The following is a 16,799-nucleotide window of genomic DNA, read 5'->3' on the forward strand; positions in this document are numbered from 1 at the left end:
TATTTATCCTTCCTTTTCTAAATCAAATAAAATGCTCAAAACATTAAAATAGCTGCAGGAAGATTTAAGTAAAAAGGACATACAATAATAATTTGTAATTCCATCTGTTTTAAGATTTAAGTAAAATTAATTTTAAATGACATTTCTGAAAAGATACATTACATTACATTAAATTATATATATTTATATATAGTGTGTGTGTGTGTGTGTGTTGTTTCTTAGTGCAAATCCACGTCGAGTTATCTGCTGAGTCCACCGTGGGGAAAAAGAGAGATACATATTATTATACTACAGTTTGCAAGAGTGAAACATAAAATCAGGGTTTTATTTCCCCTCAGTGGACTCTGTAGATAGCCCAATGTGACTTTGCTGTAAGAAAACACACACACAAGAGTGAAACGAAATTCCGAACAAATATAATTTATTTAACTAAATGACGCTACAGTGTGCAGTATAAGGTTTTCTTCTGTTGTTTGTTTAGAAGATTTATTTAAATAGTAAATAATATATAAATTTCCACATGTTATTGGTAAATATAAATGCTTTGTACAACAACTGAAACAAAAAATAGATAAAGTTTGGAGGTAGTCATCTTGTTTAAGTAAAACAAATACGATGCCCAGATGGCACATAGGAGTGGTGCTGAACCACAACTCATTAGCACAACCCAGTGAGGATAGTAACATATTTATCCGAACGAGATGTCACTCTATCGCAGAGGAAACCCTAAACTACCTACTGGTGCCATTTGTTCAGTTGGGTACACAAAAGCAACTGGAGTGAAACGTCTTGCTGTATAATAACAGCAACGCTAGATCACATTTGGCCCTAGCTATCTGATTACTGCGACCGTAAATTAAACATACTAAACAACAACTAAAATTTGGGATACGCATATTGTGCAAAACTTTACAAATAGTCCTTCATTTATCAATTTTATAACACAGTTTTAGTTGTATGACAAACAATGATTTTTATACTGTCTTATCTATATTTCTGAACCATCCTAATATTTCTAATATTTGTTTAAACAAGTTGTTGTAATTCGATTTGTTTGTTTTAGAATTTCGCACAAAGCTATCTGTGCTAGCCGTCCCTAATTTAGTAGTGTAAGACTAGAGAGAAGGCAACTAGTCATCACCACCCACCGCCAACTCTTGGGCTACTCTTTTACCAACGAATAGTGGTATTGATCGTAACATTATAACGCCCCCACGGCTGAGAGGGCGAGCATGTTTGGCGCGACGGGGATGCGAATCCGCGACCCTTAGATTATAAGTCGCACGCCTTAACACGCTTGGCCATGCCGTGCCTCAATTCGATTTGTATATACATATCTTATATACATATCTAAAACACAACATTTTGCACTCATTGCTATAACTATTCTGTAGTTCAAATTTGTTTTTGTCAATACACCTAACATAGATCCCGAAATAATCTTCGAAGAAGAAAAAACTTTACAAGGCAGAAAAAGTCAATAACACGAATTGCCTCAGATACTTTACCTCCTTCCCATCTGTACCAAATTCTATCATGTTTTCTAGTTCTTTATTAAAATTGTAGTTGAAGTCTGTCAACAAAAACTAAACTGGCAAAGGAAGTATAGATTGTACGTATGAACTGATCTTAAAATCAAAAATTTAAAAACAGGTTATTTATGTACAGAAACTTAAGAAACAACCACGCACAAATACAAGTGACACTTTTCAATACATAAGAAATTTCTGAGTGTAAGTGATCAATGAAACTTTATTAAGTCTAGTAATGTATACGTTATTTTTTGTTTTAAAAGTAAAACTAAACAATGGATTACCTGCTATGTTTCAACAAGAGGGATCGACCCCCAATTTTTTGCGTTTAAGCCTTCTGGTTAGCCGTTGAGCAACTCGTATAATAGAAATATAAAACTTAGTAATGCTACACTATATTAAAAAGGTTGTTTGTTGAAAGTTATTAACCAATATATATATAAATTTGGCATGGGTTGTCTCTGTAGTAGAGTTTCGGATTTTGGGGTTAATGAGCCAAATTTAATTTCATGCAATATCACAAAATGTTTTGCCTGCTTTAAGTTGTGGAAGAGTTATAAGAGTGACAGTCAATCCCTTGGCATGTATAATGGGAGGTAGGACACTACTGACTGGTTACCTTTCCTTGGTCAGGAGTTCAAAATTACGGTATTGGCAGATACCTTTAATAGCTTTGTCATAGATACAAAACAAATAGATTCCGGTTGCTCACACATAAGTGTGAGATATTATGATAGTAGAATTAATTAAATACTCATTGTGGGCAAAGTCTAGATATCTTTCTGTAAAACATATTTAATTTTTTTATTTTTCTGCATTTGTCTTGTTATTTTAAGGCAGTGCGATACGATAAGTTATGTGGTGTGTCTACCGTGAAGAACTGAACATTGGATTTAAGCGTTGTAATTTCGTAAAGTTGCTGCTGACACAACGGGAATGAGGGTACTATTTATTATTAATATAATATAAGTCACTGGTTTTGTTTTTGTTTGTTTTGTTTTGTAAATTTCGCGCAAAGCTACTCAAGGGCTATCTGCGCTAGCCATCCCTAATTTAGCAGTGTAACACTAGAGGGAAGGCAGCTAGTCATCACCACCCACTGACAACTCTTGGGGTACTCTTTTACCAACGAATAGTGGGATTGACCGTTACATTATAACACCCCCACGGCTTGAAAGGGCGAGCATATTTGGTGTGACGAGAATTAGACCCTCAGATTACGAGTCGAGTGCCTTAACCCACCTGGCCATGTCGGGCCTACAAGTTATTGTCCGACTAGAATTATTTAGATTATATGTGATTCATTTTAGGCAATTATTTAAAATCAAATAAAAAATTAAAATATTATAAGAATAAACAAAGCAAAAAAAAAACACTTTAAGAAGAAGGAAAAAATACTTTGAAGCAAAAGTGACAATATATGCAAAAGTTATGAGACGTCGGAATTTGGTGAATAACGAAAACGTTGTTATTATAAGTTTCTGTTGATAAACATATCTATACGTTTTGAAACATTTTTTCTACGAAAGGCTTAGCAAATTATACTAAATCGATTTTGAATATGCGAATCAATCTGAGGGTCGTAGGTTCGAATCCACGTTGCACCAAATATGTTTGCCATTTCAGCTGTGAGGATGTTGTAATGTTCCGTTAAATCCCACTGTTTGTTTGTAAAAGAGTAGTCTAAGCCTTGGGTGGTGATAACGAACTACCTTCCTTTTAGTCTTACCCTAAGAAATTAGGGACGGCTAGCGCAATTAGTACTCATGTATCTTAATGCAAAATTCAAACAACCGACACGTTCAATAAAATGTATACATTTATTTCAGTTTCATTTGTAAAGAAAACAACAAGTAAGGTTATAACGTCATTTTTAGGGTACGAAGCACTTAAACTGTCACAAGTACATGATAAATATAATAATGAAATACGTAAGTTATGATATTTTTCCGCTAATTAGTCTTCATTATTAGCATATCTAAGAATAATTGTGGGGAAGTGTTTAATATTTACCAAAATATTGTCTGGAAAGGAGTCAACCTCCTTTTTATAACAATTTGATGTAGTGGTGTTTTTTTATGATTTTAAAATGTATATTCACACTTCTTAGCACTAACAGTTCATCAATGAGGTAAATGAACAACTTGAGTTCGTTTGTCACAGAAATGGTTGAAAGATATGTGGTTGATAGTGAAACAACATAACAAAGTTCAAATAGTTTATAAAATAATATAAATGAAACAAATTGTAAATTTTCAGGTTAGTTGTATTTTATTTCAAACTTTTAATGATCTCACCTATAAAGATTTACAATCAATATTATGTTTTGACATTTTCTCTGACTTATTTTTCTTATAAATACTAAAATAGGCCTAACCTCATCGTGACGATAGTATCTGTGTTCTAGCTTATATAATTCTGTGTATCGTTGTAAAGAATTAGTGGTTAATACAAAGAGATAAGCCAATTTAATTTTTTTAGGTATTATAAAGTATGTATTAACTAACTTTTCAATATAAACTATAGTTTTTGTTACTTTACAACCACAAGAATAATATAAAACTTTAAAGTTTAGTTTTAAGAGTAGACATATATATATATATACCTGTAGTCGTATAATGTTAGTAATAGTAAAGTGCAGAATTAAGTGTTAGTATTAATAATATTCAGGCTAGCAATGTTTATAATGTTATGGAAATTATTATTTCAGATTTTTTGCGAGGCGTGAAGACAGTAAAGAAGTTAACAAGGTATCAAAGTAACATAAATAGGGAAAAATTTGTATGTGGTATCAAGTTTTACTAATTTTCCACGCAACGTGTCTTTTTTTTTTTTTTTACCTCAAACTATTCTAAATACAGTCACATGTGTAAGTGATAGATATGCATAACTGAAGGCTGATTTTTGTTGAATTAATCTGTGTGAAAGACTTTCAAAAGTTCAGTTAAAATGTATTAAGAACTTCCTAGAATATTAAAACAAACATTTATTTTTGAATTTGAAACAGTACATTAATGAAATCTACAAATATTTATTTTCCAAACAGGGTGCCTCACCCTTAGTCAGTCAACCCACCCTTTCATTCTGATCTCACCAACACAGTTGTATGATATTTAAAATAAGGAACTTGAAAATTAATTTCTTTTGAGTTTGAAATTAAATCAATGAAAATTTTATGTAATTATATATAACTGCATAAGTCATAGTTTTACAGCAAAAAAGAATAAAATAATTAAATTAGTAAATATATAATGTTACAGAATAACTTAATTTCTAATTGGGACAGTTTACTGTATATTTAATAACATTGTTACTGTTTTTATGAATGGGTTTTGAAAATTTACATTTCAAACCTTTAATTTGATCTTGAGTGTAAAAATAAATCCTATAAATACCAATGTATTACCATTAATTATTTGATTGATTTCAAAAATCAATAATTGTTTTTTTTAGTGGCCTTGCTTTATTTCTTAATTACTTCCTAAATTTAAAGGATGTTCTTATGCTTCCCCTTTCAACCGTGGGGGCATGATAATGTGACTGTCAATCCTACTATTCATTGGCAAAAGAGTATCCCAAGAGTTGGTGGTGGGTAGTGATGACTAGCTGTCTTCTCTCTTGTCTTACATGCTAAATTAAGGACGGCTAGCACAGATATCCCTCGTGTGGCTTTGTGTGAAATTAAAACAAACAAACTTTCCTGCATGTAAATTTTTATATTAAATATATATTTTACTAATTACCTGAACATACAAAGAATATATGCATGCTTTATAGAGCCATTTACCTACCAAACTGATGCTTAGATAATCGACAGTACACAGTTATTTCAATATATTCAAAACTTAGTTTATTTGACATGATTGATATTAAGGGTTGTTTGCTAGGGTGATATCTACTCTTACCCTAATCCCCATCCTAATGTAAGGTTGATCTGTGATGTGTATCTGTTTATTAAAAAACAATGTCATTACATGTTTTTTGTTTAGTTGTATTGTTAGGTCAACTGAAAACACTCACTTCATGAAATGTTGCTGACCTCTCTATATCCCATCTGTTTTTTGTAAGAGGGTCAGAAGTACAACCAGTATTGAGAACCAGGCTGAAGTTTACCACTTGTTTAACAAGATTATGATTGTAATTTGTATTCAACATTTGCATAACTAGATGTTATGACAATATTATGTGTGTGCTTTTATACTTGTATAACATTTAGTAATATTCTCTGCATGATGTTTTTTGTACTGTTATTGTTGTACATAATTTTTGCTTCCAGTAGATGAGGTATGCATAGTTGTATTCTTCTGGATTCACCCCTTTCTTTCATAGAATCTTCTCTCAGTAGCATTATACAGGGTGGCCCATAAGTCCCTACCCATCCATATATCTTGTGTATCCAGTGTATCTGTGTGCTGTCCCTCATTCTCACTGCATAATATTATGCGACACCACATTCTGTGAGACATTTTCCTCAACATAGCAGGGGTTATTGTTCCAAATGTCGCGGTAACAGCTGCCTTCAACTCATCATTAGCATTATAACGTTGTTTATAATAACATATGGATGGGTAGGGACTTACGGGCAACCCTGTAGATTTCACACTTTCAAGAATTCCTTTAACAGTGTTTGATAGCTTACAAGATCAAATAAACATTTATTAACACACACATTATTAGTTTAAAAAATTTGTCTTTTTTTTTTCTTTCCTTAAATGTTGATTACAAATATATTAAACCTGCATTTCTTGTACTTACAGGAAGTGTTGGTAAAAAAATACACACACACACACACACACACACACACGATTAAATGTCATCTGTATTTCAGTTGTTTCTGTTGCACCTACCTTAATTTACAAATTTTTGATTTCACATATGAGGTGTACAGAACAGTGTCTTGCATATTTTGTATTCCAAAGGCCACTCTGCCCCAACATGCATTCCATTCAATACCGGAACGTGTCATTTCAGAATTCAAACCATAACTAATATGTGAAAAATGGGGTGATGCCAGTTGACAAAGTTGGAGTTAAGATAAAAAGAGATAAATGTGAAATAATATAATTGTTCCTCTTTCTCTGTTATTTAGGAAATCTTAATGGGTTTTGTTCTTTAACTTTTTGTTAATAAGCAAAGACTAGAACAAGCTTACCTCTTTGTTTGGGGTAGTCATATACCATATTTTTACTCTTTATATTAACCAAAAGTAGATTGTCATTTAAATAATATTAGAAAACATTCTTCAAAACAAACTGCTAACAATAGGTAACTTAAACTTTTCACATTGATTCTTTTGTTATTTTTCCTTAAAATTTACCTAACTTTCTAAATATTAATTTAAAAAACATGATAAAAGATATTATTTATTTTCACATTATTATAATAAAAGGTAAGATTAAGCAATTTTATGTACGTTAAGAAAAAAGGTTTTAGTTTTCTAGATTGTCATGAACTTAGCATCATTGAATGTTGTTCAGATTAGTAAATTTTGAAAGTGTTATTTGAAGTTTATTTATATGGTATATCTATTTTTGTTTTTTTAATAATGTATTGTACACAAGAAAATTTATTTCAAGAGAATATTTTCTTGTAAGATTTTTATTAAAATTGATCCTAAACAGTTGTGAGTTTGATGAGGTAATTTTCAATGCTGAGTTTGGTACCAGTAATGTAATTACTAATATGCATGACTGAAAAAAATATGAAAACAGAAATTAGGTTTTCAAGAGTTGGTAAAGGAAAAATAGAGAAATTAGTTTTAATTAAAATATAAATTTATTAGATACTGCTAAAAAGTAACAGAGAACAGAGTCTGTTATATTGTACACTATGTATAATAAAAATTAGATTTGCATGGAAAACTGAGTAAACCAAAGACAGTTATTATAAGCATTTTGAAATCATTTTAATTATAATAATGTATCAGATGAGTGCAAATTTAAGATGTGAGACTTTTAAGCTAAATGTATTGTACATCCAGCTATAATGTAGAGTACGGAAATTTTTCCATTATATATTATATCCTCACATGTACTTATCCAGTATGTGATGTTTGCTGAGAAATTGCTTTTAGACCTATTGAAGTAAATGGACTTGTATGTTTGAGTATGCAATATATTGTTTGTGTTTTTTCCTCATGTGCTTGGATTGTTAAAAAAAACAAAGTCACAGTATTTGTGTTGACTCTTTGATCTGTGTTTAAGTTGCAAGTAGTTTTTTTTTTTCTTGGTCATTGGAGGAGAAAAAGTTCAACCAAAACCATCTTTTGCTGTTTAAAGAAGTTCCTAAATCAAAGATGTCATCAACATCTCAGAAACACACAAACTTTGTTTCTGAGCCTATGGGAGATAAGGCAGTAACAGATTTGGCAGGAATTGGAGAAGTATTAGGGAAGAGGCTTGGAAGCAAAGGCTATGATAAAGTAATTTTGTGTACTTTTATTTTCATCTATAAATAATGTTGTAGTCATTTTAAAATTTATTTATACAACTAATTAAACATAAAGTTGTTATATTTAACACACTTGTTTTGAATTCCATGTTTGTGGAATTTTGCTTTGGCAAAACTTAATTTTTTATACCAAATGGTAATTTTTTGCCAGATTTATGGTTATTAGGTATAAATGTGGTTTTATAATTTCAAGAAGTGAGTAACACAGACCTCTGTTGAAGTCCGTTTACTTCCAGGACTATGTCACTCATCATTTTTGTTCGAACAAGAGGTATGCTTTATTTTGGTAATTAATAACCTGAGAAATAAAAAAACAAAGCATTTTCAATAATGATTTACAATTCAAATGTTTGTTTTGTAATATATATTCATATTTTCTATGGTGATATAATACATGTGCATAGAAGTATTTTTCTGTCTAAACATAATCTTAAAATCATGACAAAAGCCTTATGCACCTGACTTGTATAGCCCTTTACAAATTTAATGTACTGTGAATCACATTTGGATGACATGGATTTAAGAACATATTGTGCATTGCTTATTTGTGAGAGATATGGTCTATTACCGTAAAACCACATCAGTCATACATGGATGCCATGGGAGTGTAAGTGTCAGAGAAAAGTAACTTTTTTTCTGTCAGATATGGTATTTTATTGCTGCTTTGACCCAGGTTGTCTCTATTTTTGTGTATGTTGTTTGTTCTTTTTGTTATATGCATGGTATGTTTCAGGGGTAGAAATATTCTAAATTTTCAGCAGGGCACATGTCCTACTGGACATTTGAAATTTTAGCAGGACAGCTCAAAATTGTGACCTGACATTACCAAAAACAAGAAATCAAGTAGAGACAATTATATAAAACAGAATCATTTTATTTATGGCACTGAAACATTATTTCAAAGCAAATGGCAACAAGCCTTGTATCCATTAAAAATGACAGACACATCAATTAAATTTAGTCATCCAGCACTAAGACATCAGCTGATGTCGACTCAGTATCTCTATTGTCTCTACATGTGTGAGTTCCATGTGGACTCGCAAGTTGTCTGTTTTTGTTTACTGTCCTTCCACCAGGGTTCTACAGACTTGCACAGTAATTCTGTGCTTGCAAGATCACAAGTCTTATTCTTACCTAATTTTATCATCATCAAGTCATTAAGAGAATCATTTATTAGTTTGGACTGCCAGTCATCCTTAATAACTACCATCTGGGAAAATCCACATTTTGGTTCAGCAGATGACATGGAAATTACCTGCATGAGGCTTACAAAGGCCAACACTGTTGATCCAGGGAAAGGTTTACCGTCATCAACAGTAATTTGACTTAACATGTGGGCCCACAATCTACTTGCACTACTAGCCAGGACTCATCTGATTTGGCAAATCTTGTGGCTTTGAGCAGTGTGTCATGTAAGTCAGCTTGACAAATATCAGCTGCAATGTTGAAACCCTTAGCTTCTAGCAGAGCACCAAAGTGGTCCAGTAGTGTCTGGAGTTCATTATGGCCATGAGATGACAATGCTTCCTTGCTTTTAGGCCAGTTGCTTGGTTAAAAATTTGAAAGACACCAATAAAATCCTTGTTGAATTCTTCAAATCTCTTATTCAGATATGTGACAATTTTACCTATAAAGATGGCAGTTTCTTCAGCTACGGATTGAGCAACTGTCTCTTTTGTGGCACTTTTTGAGCCTCTAGCCCTTGTCTGACCACTAATAGCAATCACCTTTCCTCTATGTAACCACTTACCAGTTTGTTCACATGTTGTGAGCTCTTTAACAATTTTCTGGGATCTCTCAACATGATTCAGATTGCCAAGCTTCTCTTTGCAAACTGAGTTTGTCAGAAACAATGTTCACAGTAGCAGAATTGTCTTGCATTTTGAGACTAAGAGGTGTTAAAACAGGTAGAACTGCCAAGAGTATGTCCATGTACAGGATGAATTTAAGGCTTGTCAAAGTACTGTATAATCCTGCAGCTTTCTGTCCACGTTCCCCTTTGTTATGCAGCTTTACTTGATAAATGTATACTGATGTATATTAATAATGGAATGACTATGTAAACCTGAATTAAAACACAAATGTACATGAAATATTGTCCATTTTAATTTTTCTTAATTAGGAATTCAGGATAAATCCAAAAAATTCTCATCCCAGGTAATTAATAAACCTTTACCTGAACTAAGTGCCTGTAGCAAGTGTTCAGAATCAGCCTTCTCAACTGACTGCAGACACAGGAAGTGGGTAACTGGGTAACAGTCACTGTCCAAGTATCTTACATAGACTATCTCCTGCTCAATGTTGGCAGTGTCTTTTGTGCCGTCAGTCATAATGCCAAAGAATAATGAGGTGTGCAGATGAGATCTGACATTAATTCTAATTGTTTCTGCAATATACTTTGTAAAGATAACTGCTTGTTTGTCATTGGCATAATGTTCTGTTAAGTTCATACCAAAGTTGTGCTCCTGCAGCAACAGAAGCTCTTGAAAATTGCTGATTGGTTTGGTATTCAAAGCCATATAAAGGGCAGTCCTGAACAGCACAAGCAAACGATCTTTCTCAGTCTGGTTAAGTTTGCTCAATTCTTTCATCATGGGAGTTAAATCAGGTGCTTCTTTTGCTGTATTAGCTTGACAACTTAGACTGTGGGTGTGACTGTTTTCATGCTCCTTAACAGAACTTGCTCTCAGGTTGGAAGATCCTGTTATGAAAGTGTTCTTCTTCCTTCCGCTACTTTGGTCATATTCCTGACAAATTGAGCAAAACATCAGTCCGGTAGCGTTATTATACTCCAGCCATGGTCGGCTTCTATTCCATTCATCCTGGAAACAACGAGTAGGCTTAGCGCCAGTACTGGCAGTGACAGTTTTTGCTTTAACACTTGGGCTTGGGTCAACATGCTTGGGTTTTTTCACTCGGGGTTCCAAAGTATTATCTTTTGATTCATTAGTCTTGCTCGTGAAGCCAAACTGAAATAGATCATGAGACTTTCCCGTTATTTTACTATCAGATGCCATGGTTAGATCGTCGTGAATGTTTGGCGGTCACATGACTATCCGGGACAGCATGGATAAGGCGCCCTTAAAAGTGCATTTTGTGTGAGTTCATGACCGTTTTTTAAAATTTGCTTCTTTTTTTTTTGTCTTAAATTAAATCTTAAATTTTGCAAATTATTTTCCACTCATTATAGAATATACTTTTAAACAAAATCTTTGGGTTGTGCATACACAGCTTTTACCTCACTTATTTTTTTTTGAGGGGATGATGTATTTGTGTCCGATATGTTAGGAATATGACCACTGGTCACAATGACCGGTGATAGATGGGAAAGTGCCGGTCAAACTTGATTTTTTAACAGACATGCCCGGCTTTAAATAGAAAATTTTAAACCCTGTGTTTTAGGTATTTTTCACTCAACACAATGAACCTGTATTTATATTGGATATTTGAAAATATGTAGCTATTATTGTTCACTGTCATTCCACAGATAAGCTGTTTAAGGTTTATAAAATAAAGTTCAATTTATCATTCAGTTTGCTATTTGTTGTTGGGTTATGTTGTGATACTGGTGTAACGTCGTGTCAAGCAGTGACGCAAATGATTGGTTTGCCTTCATTATTGATTTCTAATATTTTAAATGATTTGTCCTTTGAGTAATGTATAAAAATGAATTAGTACCATCAATGTTTTTTAAATCCTATATAAACATACATTCACTGTTGTGAGTAGAAGACAACTGAAAGCACTTAATAAACAGTCTTCTAACATTAGAAGTCTAGTCTTGTTTATTTGACTTACTCTTGTACTGAGACTTTGATAAGAGATAGAATATCTGAAACTTGTGTAACTCTGTGACAAGTGGTGAATAAATGAGATACCTTTAGTATTTTCTTGATATTAAAAGATTTACTGACCATTTCTGAGGGTGTTTTTTGTCATGATCCTAATAGAAGTAAAATATTTTCTTGAAGCCACATGTTTTAGCTTAATATTATTTTTAATATTTTCCCAATATTGTCAGTCAGTGTTTCAGATGTGATTTCTTTGGCCCTTTCTTGTGTGTCATCTAGTTAGGTTTCTAAATCCTATTGCTTAGTAGCCATTGAAGGATATGGTAAAGAGAGAGATGTGAGGATGTCCACCTTCTCTCTTGACTTCCATTTTGTTTTTGAGTTTCGAATGCCTTCTGAGTTTGTATTGTAGTTTTTTTGGACTTTATTTTGAATTCATGGAATGAGAATAAGTATATATGTTACTTCATCTCTTATGTTATATGTTTACCAGTTTTGAATTGGCCTTATTCTGACAAATACAATTTGGTGGAAAAACTTCTTGTGTAATATCTAACGGTGATGAGAATTGGCTACTATTTGTTCAGTTTTGTTTGTTTGTTGTTGTTGTTTTTTTTGGGGTGCCAAGGCTGGAGACAGTATACTAATGGGTACTAGTAGGCTTGATCTGAAATTGTCTTGTCTGCTTTGATCTTAACTTTAAACCAAAATCAATAACTGGCTCATTGACATACCAACCAATTGTAAAACAGCTTTTAGTCAATGCAATCTGGATCATTTGAAGCTGCATAAACTTCACAAGATACAATAGCAGATAATTGAAAAGGAACAGCATAGAAGTAGGCTTTAAAACTTTTGTCATGCACCTTTTTGACAATTTCCTTAAAAATTCCATAAACATTTTTCTTTCACTGGACAGCATTTTTATGTGAAATCTTACAAAGTGAGTTAAGTTGGAGAGATAGAGACAGACTGAAGGAAGGTAGGGGAGAGAAGCAGATATAGAACCAAATTTTCAAAATTATTTTTAATAATTAAGGACTTTTTTATATAATTGAAAACATGTTACAAATGTATTAACTTTACAGTTCTGAAATAATTTGCAGTCTCATAACATATTTTTTCCATTAATCCAAAAAAATCTTGTAATGTATTACAATACAGAATTTATGGATTTTATAAAGAATTATTTTTTTTTTATAATATTGAAATTTAACACATATTGTTCAGTCAAAATCTTACTATCACAAATTTAAAAAAGAATGTCTTACTTCAGTCAAATTATATTATACAAGAAGAAATATTTTGCTTAAATGCAAGTCAAAAATTGTGTTAAGTAAATTTCATAAAATAAGTAATTTTACTGATATAATTTGTTATTTGCCACGCATTATTAAATTCTTTATCAGTCAGAAGTTATTGATAAATTTGTAGATACACCCTACTGTTCATTATTCTATCTCTTTCTTCAGTTGGCTTTAGTGTGTGCTTTGGTCCTTCATATCTAAAAGGTATTCAGAAGTTTATTGTGTGTCTTTTATGGATTCCATTTTACCTGTCTTCTCCCCACTCAGTAGACTATGAAATAATTCAAGATACTTTTTTTTTTTTTTGTAATGCAAGTCCAAAATATGAGTGTTGCAAATATCTGTACATACTTTTTGACCATCCTTTTTGTTATTCAGAATGATAATGCCTTCTCAGCTCAGAAATTTTATCCTCTTCAATGATGGTATTACAAGTGCTGCTTGTTCAGTAGTGTAATATTAGTTTTAAATCCATTATTTTAAACTAAAAAGAGGATACAAATCATTACCTTTGAATCAATATTTCCCCATCCATTCTGTTACCTCCATGTCCAATGTACCTGCATAAGAGCAGCATTTCAAGTAGCACCAATTGGGCACCTGACATTAGGTGCATGTGCAGACATGTGAAAACTTTTTATTGGCAAAAAAGGGTGACAGGATAAAAAGGTTTTTATCAATAAATTCATTCAAAAAAGGCATAACCTAAACGATTAGTTAAACCTAAACCATTAGTTAAGAAAAACCTGTGTTTATCCACTTATAAAGTGTGAAATGCTGGATCAGTTGTCACCAAACCTGGCTTGTAACTTTATAGCCTCCCTCCCCAGATAGTAATACTGGGGCCTTTAACATCTGATATCACCAACCTCGTCCCTCCAATACAGTCTACATGCATGGGGACTGCTTGTAACTGTCATACTGTTAGATTGTGACAGAGGTGTGTTAGAGTGGGATCTCACTCCCATATTTCACCCATCCTGGGAGTCCATGTCTTTTTTTGTGCACTTAATGAGTAAATTAGCTATAATGTTTAAACTGCAACTTGTAAACACTTCTAAATAATTTTGCATGTATGTAAAGTACTGCATAGGCAGTAACAAAACAGTTGTTTCATTATATATGTATACACACACATCTGTGATTTGATGGATGCTTTAAGTCACTTAAACTTCCAAAATCATGTTATGAAATTTCATATTTGTGTTATAATTATGTAAACTAAACTGTAATAACCACGAATCACAAATAATGTTAAGAGAAACAACAGAGCCACATGAAAAAGTTTAATTTTTTTTTAGTTATAAAAATTTCTTTCAAGTGATATGAACTGCAGAGTAACATCTTCGTAAGCCTACTGCATATCTCTACTTATGATTAACTTATGTGATGGAGGTGTCTTGAAAGTTGTATTAATAAGCAAATGAATGAATGTAAATATATGGACTTTATGCATGTGGCAGAAATAGGCCTGTTCAATACTGCTACAGTTGTATGATGTTACATGTAAGCTTCAATTTTATTTTGTTTTTATATCTCTATAAACATACACAGTGTTTTTCATAAAGTTTGTAAAACAATTATGTTTTGGACTGAGTGGTCTCCTTTGACCACCTTCAACTAATTTTCCAGTGAATAAGTTTTGGTTTGGTATTACTAAATGATTAAAAATCATTTTGTTGCACCATAATAAACAACTATTGTAGGTTTGTGTAGAAAAACATGCTGAAAGAATTAAGTTGTATGTAAAAAAAACAATACATTTGTTATCAGATATCCTTTTTTTTTAAAACTATTTTGACAACAAAGCATTCTGTGTTTGCATCACAGAATCTAGAGCATACTCAGAACTATGTAGCTTTTTTCTCCCTAAACCTATGCAACCAAAGTTGTAGATTTATTAGTGCTCATAGTCTGAGAATTGACAGCTATAAATATCATCTAGCCACTGATGTTTATTACATATTTGAGTGTGAAAGTTAATCTTTTTTTTATCATTTACCCATAGTTGTTAAACACTTTTACTAATTTTGAATTGATTCTGTATCGGGTTTGCTCCTGTAAATGAAAGTTTTTTTAGTGAAAGTTCTTACATATTTTTTTTTCTGTTCCTTTACCTTCAGGAAATGAGACATCAGTTATGAAAATTGAAGACTAGAGTAGATAAACATTTCAAATGAACAAAGAATCCTCATATAGATCTTATGTATATTGTTGCTTTCATTTGAAGTTTCTATAATGATTACATTTATCTACCTACATTTTCAAGTACATTTCAAAATGATTAAAAGATTTTAAAATGTGGTCAGAGAACTATAGAAAGGGATTTACAGTTGTATACTTAAGTCTTTTAATAAATGTGCAGTGTTAAGCACTTTGATACCTAAGTGAAATAAAACTAAAACTAGATATGTTTTGTTTTTCAGGATCTCTTGAGAAAAAATATCAAAATAGTTATTCATTTATTCTGTAATACACAGGTGTATTTTACTGTTTTCTAATGCAGGCGTACGTGGTACTTGGACAGTTTCTTGTATTGAAGAAAAATAAAGAACTTTTTATTGATTGGTTGAAAGATGCAGCAGGTGCAAATAGCAAACAAGCATCAGACTGTTACCAGTGTCTACGTGACTGGTGTGAGGAGTTTTTGTAAACCAATAGACCAAATTTCACCAGTGGTAACTGGTTGTCTCCTGTAAATTAACTTATTTGTGGTGACTACACTACTGAAATTTCAGCTTAACCTGAGTTGAATTGTACATACTGTTTTATTAATTAGCTGTGAGAAATCTACCATTCTGTTTCAACACGTTATATTATTATCTCATCTGAAGTTTTTTTTCTTTTTGTACTTTGTTTATGTGTGTATTCAATGTTAATGAACAGGTAATTTGACACAACTTTAATTATTTGCTTGCTGGCAGACACTGAGTTTGTTTTTAACATTTTGAGTTACTTACTATACATAATGTGTGAGTACTTGAACAGTTATAACATCAGAATAACTTACTAATAAACAAATTAAAAAACTGTAGTGTAGAGTACCTTATAAGTGTTTGTTATGGTGATTTGTACACAACTGTGTTAGCTTGAGTAAAATTATTTATGGTTAATTACAAATTAGAATACTGATTATGCTTTAGGCACTTGGCTGTAGACCAGATTCAAGTTTTGTATGTTTGTAGTCAGTTTTCAGAAAAGGGGATCTTTGTATTTATGCAAAAGCCTGTTATAGATGTAATTATTCATCAAACAAAATAGGTGTATACAACCAAGAAAAATATTCTTTTATAAAGTCTCAGTTTTATGTTTGTGAAACCTTCCAATAAAGTAATAGACATTTGGGTACCTTACCAAACCTTGTAATTTATACAAATCTGAATTTTATAAGTTTCTCACGAGTTTATTAAACTATATGTATGTATAAGTTACACTTCTTATAAAATAATTCTTGTATAAAGATATGAATTTATTAATAAAAGGATACAAAATTCATAGTTACAACAGCTCATGATGTCATGTATTCAAGTGTTTTGTACATCATAAGCCTTATCATATGTACAGGGTTGTTTAAAGAACCAAGTGATAAATTGGAATTGTGGGGTTATAAATAGGCTACTGTAATATATTCTATTATATGCTGCTGATGTGTACTACTATGTCAACTTTCACAACAAAATACAGTACTAATGTGTAGAATTAAAACAGGATATTTTGAT

At 31.9% G+C, this 16,799-nt stretch overlaps 1 protein-coding gene across 5 annotated transcripts; it reads left to right on the forward strand.

Moving 5' to 3' along the window:
- Positions 1-3,327: 3,327 nt before the first annotated feature.
- Positions 3,328-16,581, forward strand: LOC143228912 (barrier-to-autointegration factor-like). 5 transcript variants are annotated; one of them, XM_076460363.1, is made up of 4 exons: positions 3,328-3,463; positions 4,243-4,313; positions 7,771-7,953; positions 15,587-16,581. In XM_076460363.1, the coding sequence occupies exons 1-4, from the start codon at positions 3,343-3,345 to the stop codon at positions 15,731-15,733; spliced, it is 522 nt and encodes a 173-aa protein (XP_076316478.1). In that variant the 5' UTR covers positions 3,328-3,342; the 3' UTR covers positions 15,734-16,581. The 5 variants fall into 5 exon arrangements, with proteins under 5 accessions (XP_076316478.1, XP_076316487.1, XP_076316496.1 ...); XM_076460372.1 differs by having other exon boundaries at positions 4,243-4,282; positions 7,746-7,953; XM_076460381.1 differs by having other exon boundaries at positions 4,243-4,281; positions 7,760-7,953.
- Positions 16,582-16,799: the final 218 nt, after the last annotated feature.

This window comes from Tachypleus tridentatus, chromosome 1 (genome assembly GCF_004210375.1).
Source record: "Tachypleus tridentatus isolate NWPU-2018 chromosome 1, ASM421037v1, whole genome shotgun sequence".
Taxonomy (NCBI): Eukaryota; Metazoa; Arthropoda; class Merostomata; order Xiphosura; family Limulidae; genus Tachypleus; species Tachypleus tridentatus.

Bases quoted from the DNA above. Each gene is read 5' to 3' on its own strand.
- LOC143228912 (XM_076460363.1), top strand. From the start codon at position 3,343: ATGTATACATTTATTTCAGTTTCATTTGTAAAGAAAACAACAAGTAAG. The intron at 3,464-4,242 runs GTAAGTTATGAT...TTATTATTTCAG, and splicing joins TAAATATAATAATGAAATAC to ATTTTTTGCGAGGCGTGAAG. The intron at 4,314-7,770 runs GTATGTGGTATC...TGGTCATTGGAG, and splicing joins ACATAAATAGGGAAAAATTT to GAGAAAAAGTTCAACCAAAA.